Source organism: Coloeus monedula (assembly GCF_965178545.1).
Source record: "Coloeus monedula genome assembly, chromosome: 2".
Lineage (NCBI taxonomy): Eukaryota > Metazoa > Chordata > Aves > Passeriformes > Corvidae > Coloeus > Coloeus monedula.
Genome location: NC_138782.1, coordinates 41,348,517 through 41,362,826, shown reverse-complemented (window position 1 = coordinate 41,362,826; position 14,310 = coordinate 41,348,517). Strand labels below are relative to the sequence as shown.

The 14,310-nt window shown below is 35.6% G+C and overlaps 1 protein-coding gene across 1 annotated transcript in view; it reads right to left on the bottom strand.

The window, feature by feature from the left end:
* PACRG (parkin coregulated) overlaps window positions 1-14,310 on the bottom strand; it is a gene marked incomplete at both ends in the record, with an annotated part of 215,140 nt that overhangs the window by 163,908 nt on the left and 36,922 nt on the right. The window contains 1 exon segment of the mRNA XM_082299625.1: window positions 1,458-1,592. Coding sequence (XP_082155751.1) covers window positions 1,458-1,592 — 135 coding nt within the window.

Here is a 14,310-nt window from a genome sequence, read left to right as displayed (position 1 = left end):
AGTGGAATCCCAGTCCAGTAGTATTTCTGTACCTCTCAGTTTGATTTTGAGAAATTAGAAATTACAAAGCCTCAAGATAAAAGCTAAATTGTGCAGATTTTTTTGCAGTGGCTTGAAAATCACCTTTGGGTCTCACCAGGTGATGAAAGATCAGAGTGCAGGTTTAAGTTGTAAGCCTGTTGAGTCCAGCAAGGGAATTTCTAGCGTTGCCTAAAGCCCAATTGCACTGGAATCTCATCTTGATTATGGGTAAAGTCTTTTGGGATAGAGATTCCCTTTGCTGCAAGAACTCTTAATTGTTCCTTGTGCTGATTCAAAACTGCTATAGGCAACAAAATAGTAGCACAAATCTTTCTTCTGTATTTCAATAAGCAAAAGAGCTACCTTAAAAATTTAGTTACTATCAAATATTGTACTACTTACCACACTACAGAGCTAATCCTGTTGGCTTCATTACAAGCAGAATCAGTTATAAGATTGCAAAATCCCTCTTTTAGTGTTGACTTAACATAGCTCTACATTTAAATTTTACATGTTTTTGACATGAACAATTTAAAATATTCTACAATCTGACACATTTTGTTCATGCATACTGCATTCATTTTCTCTATCATTGCTTCCAGCAAAATCTTAGTGTAGTCCAATAAATAACATAAAAAATAAAGTAATTCATGATAACCAAAATAATTAAATAATAGGAGTAGGTTAAAGATCAGCATTCAGTTTTAAAATTAAATTTAAAAGTCTGCAGTAGTTACTTAGAAGATTGGCAAATTTTACAAATAACATCACCAAGCATTTTAGAGAGAAACACAGCCGCATTAGAATGGAGTCATTAGGCAATACATTTATTTTGAAGCCAATTAACCTTTTGTCAGAGAAATGTCGGAGCTGTAATGGTTTCAGCAGTGGAGGTCAGCCTGTAACAGAGGCACGTATGACAGCGATTACGCTGTCTGACATATGCTGGAGTCTGAGAGTACAGCCGTGGAATGAGAATCTGCCTTCGTTTGTATTCCACTCTGCATTTTCAGGGAGCAGGCAATCTTGACCTATCCATTTAGGTAATTAAAGCTTCTATTTGGAAGTGTCCTGCAGGAAGGTGAAATTTGGGGGAGATAAATGGCTGCTGCTCACTGTATCCAGCCACTTCCATCATTTGATGGACTGCCTGAAACAGGCTGCATTGCCAAGTCCTCATAAAAATAGAGATGAATTGGGCAGGAGACAATTCTCTAAGGCAAAGCAATTCTGTCATCTTCCTTCTTGCAGCATATAATTTAATTGTTAGCCAAGGCAGACAGCTGACTCAGGGGCCTTTCTGTAATGACTTTCCCACCATCTTCCATTTGCTAGGAAATTATTTCAGTGTATTTACTTGCAAGCTAACTTTGTTTGACAATGAGAGATGTCACTTCAATAGCTCAGCTGGTTGTCACAGCTGTGCCAGGACTTACCTTCCAGGCAATTTTGTTTCCTACGTGACCATGCTCAACAGCAATTGGAAAGTCTCCTCTGTCATAAAACTTGCGAAAAGCTGTGCGTTTTGCTGGTCTTTGTTTTACTGATCCTGCAGGTGGGGGCCCTCTTACCTTAAAAAGAAAAAAGCCAAACAAAACAAAAAACCCCACAGTTTAGTGGTAATATAGTTTTAGAAAAAGCCTAAAGCTTGGCTTAAAAAAGATATAAAAGAAGAATAATACTGATCTCCCAAATTATAGTTTGCTTTCTTCTTTACATGCTACACTTCACTTCTTTGAAAGTACACTTTGATAATGATCTACAGGTTTTGTTAATTGGTTTTTTCTACTTGCCACTTTCAGATTGTCCTATAAAAACTGGTTATATTTTAAAGTAGATCTCTCCATTATCATAGGATTTTTAAGCAAAAATAAAACACCAAGAAGGTATTGACATTACATAGTAGAAGTTGTTGGAAAATTAAGTATTTCTCCTTCTTCTGTTTATTTCTAGAAGTAATTTAACTTGGTGCATTGGTTTAACAAAACCTGGTTTCTGGGGGCAGGAAATAAAAAAATAAAAGAGAGAGCTGCTCGAAACTTCTATGTCTGGCGCAGGGCCATTCGCTGGAAGCTCTGACAATGGGCAGGTTACTAGCCCAATTAGACAAGCTGGTAACGCCTCTGTAATGACATATTTAAGAAAGAAGAAACCTCAAGAAGTTCTCTTTTTTGCTCCCCCTGGTCCCCTTCCTGGAGAGGGCCGCTGGGCCCTTCCTGGCATGACAGCCAGGGCCGTGCCACTGATGGGGGGAGGGCCACTCTAGCTCATGCCAGGGGCTGCTGGGGGCCGCCTGGCCGGACCCTCCTGAGGCCGGGACCGTGCAGCCAGGCCCCTCCTGAGGCCAGAAGCGCCCGTGGGGTGCTGGCAGGGATCACGTAGCCAGCAGTGAGAGACATGGCGAGCAATTCCCCGATGTGGAGCCCGGACGAGATCAGCCTCTCAACTGCAACTTGCAGACACCAGCTTTCTTCCAAGTAAGAAGAAAAGTGAGGACACGTGAGGAAAACCAACATGGCGGCACCGAGGTCAGTGAAAAAAAAGGAGGAGGAGGAGGTACGCCAAGCGTCAGAGCTGAGATTCTCCTGCAAGCCATGGTGAGGACTACAATACAACAAACTGCTTCCCTGTAATTCATGAGGTGCATGGGGGGGTGCAGAGATCCACACGCAGCCCTTGAAGAAGAGTGTTCACACTGGAGTGCCAAACAGAGAGAGATGACCCTTGCTTTTAGAGATCGAGGAAGAGAGCCTTTGCTTCCAAACTAGAACAGCTCATCCTTAAAAGACTAAACCCCATGAACTAAAATGAGCCACACTAGGCAGTTGTGGGAAGACTGCTTGACCCGTGGGAGGGATTTCACATTGCAGCAGGTTCGGGCAGGCTGTTGCTTGTCAAAGTTAAAACTATGCTAGAAAAGTCTGCAGAGAACTATCTCCTGTAGGAAGGATCCCATGGCATAGCAGAAGAAACTCTTTTCCTTAAACACACTGAAGAAAGACTTTTAAGAAGTGAAATACTGATCAAAACCCCATGTTTTGTTTCCTTGAGCGGTTAGTAGAAAGAGGGAGGGATTGGGGAAGAAAGGTGTTCTGAAAGTTTGCTTTGGCTCTCATTACCCTTTTTACTTTTAATTCTGTCAGTAATAAATCTTCTTTATACAGTTTAAGTTTTTAATCTGTTTTGCCTTAAAACTGTTTTCTTTTCAATAATCCTTATCTCAACTCATGAAGTTTTTTTAATTTCACCTCCTCTGCTTAACTATAGCAGAGGAAAATAAGTAAATGGGTTTTTTTTGTGGCTGCTTGGTGCTTAACCAACTTCAACCTGCGACACTTAATTTCCAACTAATATTACTGTTTGCACATTCCACTGTTTTTTCCTAGTCATTAGATAATGAGATTAGGTAATCTCTTTCAGCATATCCCTTCCCTAAATGCTATGGATTTGGCTTTCATGTGACTTCTAGTCCGTCAGTATTGATGGCTGAAGCACTGGAAAGAATGAAGGTCTTTTGCTCAGACCTCTCTTGTCTGCCTGTGACCAAATTTGATTTTGCTCCACTTAGTTCCTTATCTGAGCTATTGCTGTTTTAGCATATGGCATAGTCTGAATGACAGTCCAATTCCAAAATGCTCATGCTGGAACCTTTTTCTCAGACAAACATGGTAGTAACAGCAACTAACAATTGGCACTACGATAATAGAATTTCAAGTACTTATAAGAAATCTATAGTTTAAGCTAATTAACAAAGCTAATCTCAAATGCTAAAAGAGTCTAAGAGAGCTAAACTAATCTCAAATGTCCTTGACAACTGATTCTTCACTAAGAAACTCTCTAGCTGTGCATCTGGGATAAGAACTTCCTACAATTCTCTGCATGTTTCTTCTGTAAAAATACTTTCATGATTTGCTAGAAAGTCTCATTTTCAAAAAAAGGTGAGAGCTTCAATGATCATAAACCATACCCAGTATTTTGTATTGTTCTATTTGTCTTCAGTGACCCTTACATTAGTTTCTAGCAGTAAAGACAATCAGCTTTCCAGTGAACAGACTGTAAACTTGTAAATTCTCTGTTTCATTTGGGCTTTTCTGTAATTTAACTCTGGTAACTACAGATCTAAATTTGACTTGGCACATTTTTCCCCCAAAGCGTTTTCACATAATTTTCCACTGGTCAAGGTAGAGAGGTCTACTAGTGATATGCTTACACTGTACTCTCCTATAAATTGCTTCAAATAGGGCTACTAAACTCTGATCTATTGTTGCATATTTCTGTCCCTGATACACCATGTCCAGCGAAAATAGATTTGATATACACAGCTGTAACTTTGCTTAGTAAACACATCTGCAGCAGTTGAGAGTAATACTCCAAGAAAAGCATTTCTAACCAATGTAAATAAACCTCCACTTGCTGCTCTGCAGAGGAACAATTTGTTCTATGCCACCCGTATAAGTATTTTCACTGTTTTTTTTATGGGTTGATTTTGGTTTTTTTTTTTTTTCATTTGAGGCAAGTCTCATAGTCACTGTGCTTTGAGGCCACTGGAAAAGCACCTCTGTTCTTTTGTATATTTTTCACAAACAGGTCTTTCACACATCCTTTAAAACATTATTTTCTGTACAATATTAGAGGCCACTGCTAGATTTTAACTTAAATTATTGTTAAAGAATATGTTGTCTTGATTATATGAGATACAATCTGAATTATTTCTAGCAGATTATCATAATTAGAGGTAGCTAATGCAATCCCAAATTACATCTTCCCTGATACCAAACATTCTCTTCCTCCCAACTCATGTTAGTAAATTTGCTATGAGCATTTTCCTACTGCACTTTACAAATTTTCTAGAAAATACATTTACATTAATTAAATTTCTTCCTATTCTTTATCCATGAACAAAGATGCTGGAAGGACTAAAAGTATTTTGGTATCAAACCCATTCTGTTGTGCATTGTCCTTACATGAAGGCTTAGAAGCTCCATCTTAAGTAGTATACCTACTCTGGCCTGCAGTCTCAAAAAAAAGGTATGGTAGAATTAGAAAAGGTTCAGAAGAGGATAATGACTGAGGGTATGGAATGGCTTTCACAAGAAGAGAATACAGTGTGGAAATTATTACTATGGAGGAATAAAATAAATATAAAATAATGACATTATGGAAAAGGTAATAAGGACAGATTTTCCACTATCACCTTCAGTAAAAGTATGGGACATTAAAAAAATCTAGTTAGTAAAAAGTTTGGAACAAACAAAAGTAATGTATTCATGTGCCAAATAGTGGATTTATGGAACTCCTGGCCGAAAGTCAGTATTGGAAATACTCAAAAGTTTCTGTACATTCAAGCTGTGACTGGAAAAGTTGATGAAAAATAAATCCATTCAGGTTGGCTAAATCCTTATTATCATTAATCATAAATACAATGAGTATTATTTTTCATGTGATACAGTCTTTTTGGTAGATCTCTCAGCCTTACATTTAGTCTCTCATGGCGACATCACACTGGCACATCATAGTTATCCATTGATTAACTGTCACAGCAGTTAATCTTTTCCAGATGATGAGCTCAATGTTAATAATATAATTTCTTGTCATAGTTTTAAGTACATTATGTTGTACTTTGTACTACTATAATATTTAATTCCATTTCTATTACACCAGTTCTCAAAGGCTTCCACTTCTATCTGTGCCACACCATGATCTTCATCTATTTTAATAACAACTCCAAACATTATGTCAACTATATATTTCATTATGCAACCCTGATTTTTTTCAATGAAAATATTAAATAAAGTTATTCCTGAAACCAAATATTAAGAAGTTTCATTAATAAATTTCATCTATTATCATATGTCTCATTTCAATATTACATGCCATTATTGTCTCGACTTCAACATGGACATTTTTACCCTCCTAACACATCTAGTACTGTGTAACTACCAAAGTACTGTGTATAACTGGAGAAGAAGCAGCATACAGAATACTTGAAAATAGTCTCAACAGAGTGAGCTGTTGTTTTTCCCTTTGTCTTAAAGATGCTTTTCTTGTCAGGTTGGTCTGCAATAGGTACAGAGACCTTTAAATACCTGGAAGAGTAACTGACTTCAAAGCAATGGAATGATTGAGACAGGAATTAGCCTAACATCTGTCTACAACAAAGAAATATCAGCAATCAGGAAGACAGTGGAACTGTCCCTGCATTGAAGATACAGTAATGTTGCATGACTGAAGAGTACTTTTGCTCTCCTTTACTTCATGAAGACAACTTGTTTCACTTGTATCTGACAAACCTAGGTTATGAGACCTTTGCCAGAGTGGCTGCATTGAGACAGTACTGCTTACCTTTTGCAAACAGTTTCTTTTCCTTCCAGTCTTCATTACTAGGGAGATTGCCACAGAGCCCTATTCTCTAATGCAGACACCACTTTGGGTCATTCTAGCTGTGCACAGTCTGCCTGAGGAAAAGTTTATGTGTATGATTTCCTCTTTTACTTTTTTGCAATTCCTGATCTAAGCCTGGACCACATGATCTCTACAGGTCTCTCTCAGCTGAGGCTTCTCAGTGATTTTATGTTGCTATGTGAAATACACAAAAAGTAATCACAATGCTTTTCTTTGGTATAACGAGTTTTGCCTTCTTACATTTTATATTGTTATAATTACTGATAAAAAGGTCATTCTGAAAGTATTCCATTTATTGGAAAAATAGTAACAAATACTATCTTCTTCACGCTAATAAAAATTTTTCATTGCAATATAGTGAGAAAGATTAAGATTAGAGTTCCAGTTAATTAAAGGCTAATATTCATGATGGCAAAGTATATGAAGCAATAAACAGATTCTGAGGTTCGTTAAATGCCAAAGAGAAGTTGAAGAGTTTGATAATTGCAAAACTAATTTATTGTAATTCTATGCCATTGAACTATGTGACGAGATAAAAGATACAAGCCATTAAGCAAAAAAGAGAGAAAGACCATATTTCTTTGATTCATGGGCATTGAAAGCCATTTTACAAGGTTGCATTCTTAAACTTTTCAGTGATGGCACATTAGGAAAATGACTAAGAAAAATTATTTGAAGCCAGGTTTAAACAGTGATTAATATTTGAAGACTGAATTTTATACATTTTCTGAGTGTCAAACTATGCACACTTGGGGACCTAAACACGTGCCTGTGTAGTACAACTGGTGGATTTGTGAACACTAACACTAGTTTCATGAGCAGTATAAGTCAAACAAAAACTGGACTGAGATCCTACTGTTCTTATATAACAATTCATGTATTATATAAAAAAAAGGGCAAGTGATGTAATCAAATTTAATAGTTAAAAATATATATTTTTTATTAACCCAGATAATGCATTTAGAAGAAAGAAACTACTTCCATTTATTGTCTGCCAAGATTCTTACAAGAAAATTGGAATTTAACCGTAGCCTTTTATGTTTTCTCCTCACAAAAATATTTCATTAAATTTATTTTTGAAGCTACAGGGATAAAAGCTATATGACCACTCAGCTGTCTTACCTAAAAAAGGCAGTCTTCCTTGAGAATGGAATGCCATATTATCACCTTGAAGAATGAAATCTTCAGAAATAAACCCATAAATTTCCATTCTTTGTATTCAAACTAAAAAATGTATGGGTACAAAATTGCACTGTACCCACAGAATAAAGTTTACTAATGCACGCTGTCTCAGGAAGATGTAAAGGCGATGGCATTAAGGAAATGTTTGTGTTACCACTGACAGACTCTTTGTTTCATCCTCCTCTTTTACTGGTGTTAAACTTGGCTAATGCAGCATAGTTCAACTGGCAATCCACTTACTTTGGCATGGGAAAGATCCTAATTTGATTAAACTGACTGAGGTGGTTAATACATTCTGCAGTCATGTTTGGATTTTGTTATGCAGTCATACCAAAAATTGAATGAAAAATTTCAAATGACAGGAGAGTAAGATGTAAGATGTCCCAGTAGGTACTCCTGAGTTCCACATTAATGGCTTTTATTTAATATCAATATCACAGGCATTCAATATCAAAAGAATGTGATCCATCAACATGTATCAGATAAAAGCTTTTTATAACCAAAAAGAAACAGGGAGATTTTTCTTCAAATGTGCCACTCTTGATATGCTTTAAATGATGCCTAACATCTAATGCTTAAAAGCTGCTTCTGGGGCTGTTCCACAGATCTGGACAACAGATCAAAGCCCATCTCATAGCTTCAAAAGTCAAATTGAGAAAACACAATTTTATGACCCCCAAATGAAACTACTGATAGGTCAGCAAACATTACAAATGCTTCCAAAGGACTAGAACTTGAAAGAAAAATTAGACATGTGATTTTGTACAATGATACTGTATCTCGTTATTGCCTTGAGACACTACAGAAAGTAAGTCATAAGCTGCATGCAGAATTATTTCACCACCTCAGAAATGTTATTTTTGATTGGAGAAGAGACAAGCTGTTTCTATAAGACAGATGTGCTTATGTTATAAACTGCTCTACAGCACTTTGCTCTTGAAAGGTCCTTCATCTCTTATTCTCTACTGGAATATAGTGTAACTATTTCACATAATTTAGATTTCTCTCCTGATGCTTGCCAAGAAATTTTCTTTGATGCAAAGGGAGAAGAGTGACAACTGCTAATATATTTCTCTACTAACACAGTTCTTTCCTTCCAGTCCAGATGTGGCCTTGCTCTGTTAGTTTCACAAAGCTTTCCAGTGCATCAATTGCACTAAATCTGGAAGCCTTCCGAATTTTTCCTGATAGCTATTTTACTCTGTGGCAGGTTTTTTTGTTTTCAGTGCTACTGTTGCTGATAAAGGTATTTATTAACCTGCTAAGATATCTGGCCTTTTTGCAGGAAAAACTGATGAATTGATTTCTTTGATGTTAAATTCAAATCATTCCCTCACAAGAGAACACTAGCAGGAAACAAATAGTTTTTAATTCCTATCATATGCAGTTGAAAAGGTTTTAACAATCTCTGTTTGTCTGCTTGGCATATAGGTAAAAAAAAATCTTCCAAGAAGAGGTAAAATTTTCCTTGGTGAAAGAGTCAGTTTTGTCTCATACCAGAAGTCAAATTTGTAGGATGCAAGTGAAAAGGAGCACTCAGAATATTTCTTCACAATGCTGACAGTAGCTGGGTTGTCAATGTGAAGGGACAAATGTGTCTTTCACAGGTCATAATGCTCTTACTTTCATAATTTTGTTATTTGAAATGCTTTTCATATTGGCAAATGCAGGATTAATCACTTTTTGTGGCAACTGATATTCCCCAGATAGTTTGTTTCAATCTCCATAACTACCTAGACTGTTTGTTTGCAACCCTTCTTCTTGACATATAATTTTTCATGCCTAAAAGTAATGATAAAGTTTTATTATATGGATGTTAATAATTTCAGAACAACTGGAAGTTATACTGTTATTGAAGGCTACTAAATCTGCATGGAAATACATTAATCTTGACCAGAACATATAAAATATTTAAATAAAAACTTTGAACTTTTTAGTCTGTAGAATACTATTATCATTTCTATTTATTGAATATAGCTGTTCCTCATACTGAAGCTCTTAAGCAGCATCTTTAATCCATACACCATTGTTACTGTAGGCTAAATCAATCTGCCGCATATTCAGGGCAGTGAGAATTCTGTGGTCTCTTTGAGGTCTAGAAGATATGGGGGACCCTTTTGTTAACTTTAAAAAAATTCTTTACATAAAGTTATCATCTTCATACCTTTTAGCACTTTTTATTCTGGTAATCATATGTTGATATTTTTTAATCATCAGTGACAAATTTTAAATCTATCCAGGGTCAAGTCCTATGCTTTTCTTTTAGAATTGTTCCATTTATGTGTGCTATGACTTAAGAAGTGGCTTAAATGCTATTTAATTGCTTATTTCCTTAAGACCTTTACTGGAGCCCTTCCCACCCTTTTTCTTTCCTGAAATTGCTGAACTTTCTTCAGAAGTACCTGAAAGTAATGTACCATGAACTTTACCATGATTCTTTAATAGACTGTTTGGGAAGGAGTTGATAACTGTTTGGACATCATGATGTCTCAGGTGTGAAGTACAGCTAGATTAACTCATGTTGAATGTCAAAGCCTGCTCCATTTTTTAAAATCTTACTATTGTTTTTTGCGATCAATTATTTCTGTCATGCTGCCAAAAATGCCTTAAAATATTACAAATCTCTTTCTTTTCAGTAAGCTGATTAGACTGGAGAGTACTGACAGGGGTTTTGGGGCTTTTTTTGCCATATTGGAAAGGAGTCTGAGACACAGATTCTTTTTAGCATCGTGATCATTCACTGCCATAGGCTGTCCATAGCTTCAGCTGTAATTTCCTCAGTTTCTTTCCACGTAAGATAATTAGACCTTAAAATGTCACTTCAGCAGCTTGCTAGCCTTCCTGTCCTATGTATTTATGTGATTATAGATTCAGCTAGGCATTTTTTTCATTATTGCATACATCTTTTATTCCACTTACACTTGAAGTAACACAGAAGATTGACCTAAGCTTTTCTATGGTTCACAGGAAGATTCTCAGGGATTTTTTTTTTGCATAGGAAGGCATATTCTATCTAGCTAGTCAAAACATGATTTTTAAACAGTTTGAGAGCTCATTTCATTCTTTACACTCAAAGCATCCCCACAGCAGATGTAGAGCTTTTTCCTTCATCTTCCAGCAAATATGACCAACTGTCTATTTTCTTTACTTCATCATAATTATTTCTTTTTATTATACTCATCATCTCCAGAACTGATTGCTAGGGTGCTAGCGGAGCAGAATCTCAACCTTCCCCAGTTTTGAGCTTACCAGGAAGCATGAAGATATTCTTAGGTGAAAGACAAAGGACAGGAAAAGGGCATATAGTATATATTATTAGCAAAGTAGCCTTAACTACCTAGACAGTGAACACATAAAACTTAATGAAAATTTTCATTTCTTGGTGATTTGAAGAGCCTAAAAAATTAACAAGGATCATTTTTACTTAGAAGAAACTGAAAATTATGCATAATGTGCAGAATAAAAGTGGTTCTTTTAGACGTTATACCATTTCACATTCAAATTATGTCTAATTCATCTCATTTTCTTGTGTTGTAACATACACATTTATACTCAGTTCAGTTTAAATTGACACCACCAATTTACTGTGTACAGACTCCTTACACAACAAGTGGTGTGGCAGAAAAAGAGAGAACACATTATCTATGTGACTTCAATGTACTAGGATGCTTTTTTCCTAGCATCTTCTGATGCAGTTTTATATGGTATATATGATATTCTGAGCAGAGACTGGAATGAAGGTATTTAGCTTCAAGGGGAGTGCTCTAATCAAGTTATTTATATCTCATTTCTTGTACGTGGTTCTAGAACCCTTGAAAACATGGTTTTAGTTGAAAACATATCCTAAATGCATCAATTGCAGTGCTATAACTGAAAAAATCTAAGATTTTCATAGCGCAGATGAGTGTCAACCTCCAGGGCACCAAAAGAGGACACTAGCTATTCCTGAAATTTATCAAAGAAATAAAAATACCAATATAAATTAAGGTGGAACTATGATGAAACTGCTTAACATAGCATCTAGGAAAGGGCATTAATAATAAAACTATTAAAAAAACCTCCCAAATGCAAAATTGTATCAATATTGTACAGGTACATCAAAGTGAAATATTACTGTCTCCATACATTAGTCAAAAGTAATTGTTCTAAAACCCCCACAACTCACAACTATGCACATTAAGAGTTGAAAAGTATACATTATAGACTAGAGTGATAAATAGGTTGCTTACTAACATTGGTAATTAGCAATAGGAAACTTTCAATGGGCATTTTTTTATTTATTGACTCCCAGCTCCTTAAGAAGGACCAGAGTGCATCAGAAAATCTAGTGCCACAAGGAAAAAACTGCTACAACTACACAGAACAATGCAATACAAAAAAAAAAAAAAAAGTTTTTTGAGTTTCACTAAACTTGGAAAGTAGGCAGAGTCTCAGGGAATCATATTCTTTGTATGCTTAATATAGTTTCCATTATAATTTCAATTACAATTATAATTACAGAATCATTATCACCACTTTGTAAGAACAATAAAGGATAAAAAAGATTGTATATTGATAGATTTAAACACTTCCCAAGCAGACAAGAACAAGTATACAACATATACAAACCATATAATATATAGTAAATTTGGATATAATGTGGCAATGAAGAAAAAGTCAGCTGTGTTAGCTAGTATATAAATCTGATGCCAAACATACCCAAGGTGTACCCCTTGGTTACGGGGAAAAAAATAATCAACAAAACATCACAATCCTCCTATCAAAAAAGCTGGGATGCTGATCACTTTGCGTAAGTCTTTCTTTCAAGGAGGAATAACACCACTGACTTCAGAACCCAGACATGCAGTAGAAGGGTGAGCACAACATCAGCTTAAGGCACAGATACTAGAAAGCTTGTGCGTATACATTTCAACAGTTTCACTACTGGGCATAAGCAGCACTGATTGGATAATTTGACTATATGTGTAAGTATCTTCTTACCTAGACTGATTTTTTTTTTTATCAAACTGCTAGGATTTTAATTAAATGAATCACAAATTCTTGGTTTCACACAGAGTATTTTTCTGTAGCTCAAAGAAATTGCATAGGCTGCTTCGTCCGGTGACCTTGCCGGCTTTGCTATTAGATCTCAGCACAGCAATTGATGGAGAATGCAGGAGACCTAGCCTGTAATTCAGATGCAACAGCATTTATTTGCCATGCTACTAGATGCAATCCTTGTATATTAAGCTTTTTTTTTTTTTAAAGAGCTTTGACTGATTTATTCAAATTTACATTTTGACAGAAAGTTCAGATTCTCTTTTCCTGAGACATAGCTGGACTATAAACTGCTTCAATTATTTGTTTGGGGCTTCATTTCCTAACACAGGTACTCATGTCTACTCTAATTTTGTATATCCTTGCCTCTCAGACCAGCATCTCTAAGTGAAGAGAATTAATTTTCGAACTCCCAGTTTGAACTTCAAGACATAGAGATCATATTTTAAAGACCATGCCAATCAAAGTAAAAAAATTTATATTGTTTTAATTATAAAGAACAGTATTTTAAAATAAATCAACCTGTAGGAAAGGAAAGCAGAATTCCAGTAAAAGTTTCAATTTTCAGTATCACAAAGTATAATTCTGTTGGGACCTGGCAGACTCTTGAGATAAGATAGAAAACATAGAAGAAACAGTTAACATGATCTAGTTGTAGATGGAGTTAAGGGAAAAGGAGCTAGATTTTTAAGTGGCAGAACAGAAATACAAATAATTTTACTCCACATAAGTTGCAAGAGAATCAATTAGAAAAACCATAAGAGCTTGTCAGAAAGCAGTTCTTCCATGAACACAAATGAACAAGAATTATGGCTCTGAGATATGGAAGTTTTTAAAATTGTTTTCCTTTGCTCTCACTGCACCATTTTTCCACATACAATGAAAAAAAAAAAAAAAGAAAAAAAGAAAAAGAAAAGAAAAAAACCTTCATTATTACGAAAGAAGCTTATCCAATATGGAGAAATGAAGGACTGTTTGAAAAAGCATTGAAAACAGAGTTCCAATAGATGTGACATTCCCCCTCAGTTTAGAATCTTTATGACTTTTTTAAACATACACAGCAATTTTGCTGCGGGTCATTTAAGCAAATCATCTTTCAGTGTCCATCTTGCTGCTAGATATAAATACAGACACTAGGATGAAGACTGTGAGGTATCTGGCTATTCTGAACAACATCATAGAGTTTGCTGTCATAAGGCTACATAGGTCATTTTTTTCTGTCAGAGGAGCCAGTTTTCAGTAAGCTAACGTGGATACCGAAAGATAACTGGCAATTTGAGCATGATTCTCTACCTGGCAAAATTTATTTTAATTTTCATAGTTTTCTCCACCTTTTTGAGTAGAAGAAATGCTCTTTCCAGTAAAGAGTAAAAAGTAAAGTTGACACCCCAGCAGTGACAACTGGAAACTAGCAGTAAAAAATTAGGCCTCATCCATCTTTTCTTGAACTCATTCAGCTTACCACAAGATAAGCACAAGCATGAGTTCTTTGCAGAACTGAGGATCAACAAAAAAAGAGACCACAGTAATAGAACATTATGCATTAATAATCATTGTAAAGATACTTATGATTTGTTTCTAACCCATTACAATTGTTTATTTTCTTATTAGCTCTATTTTCCTTGACAAATGCAATCAACATATACAGAATCTAGCAACAAGATTTGT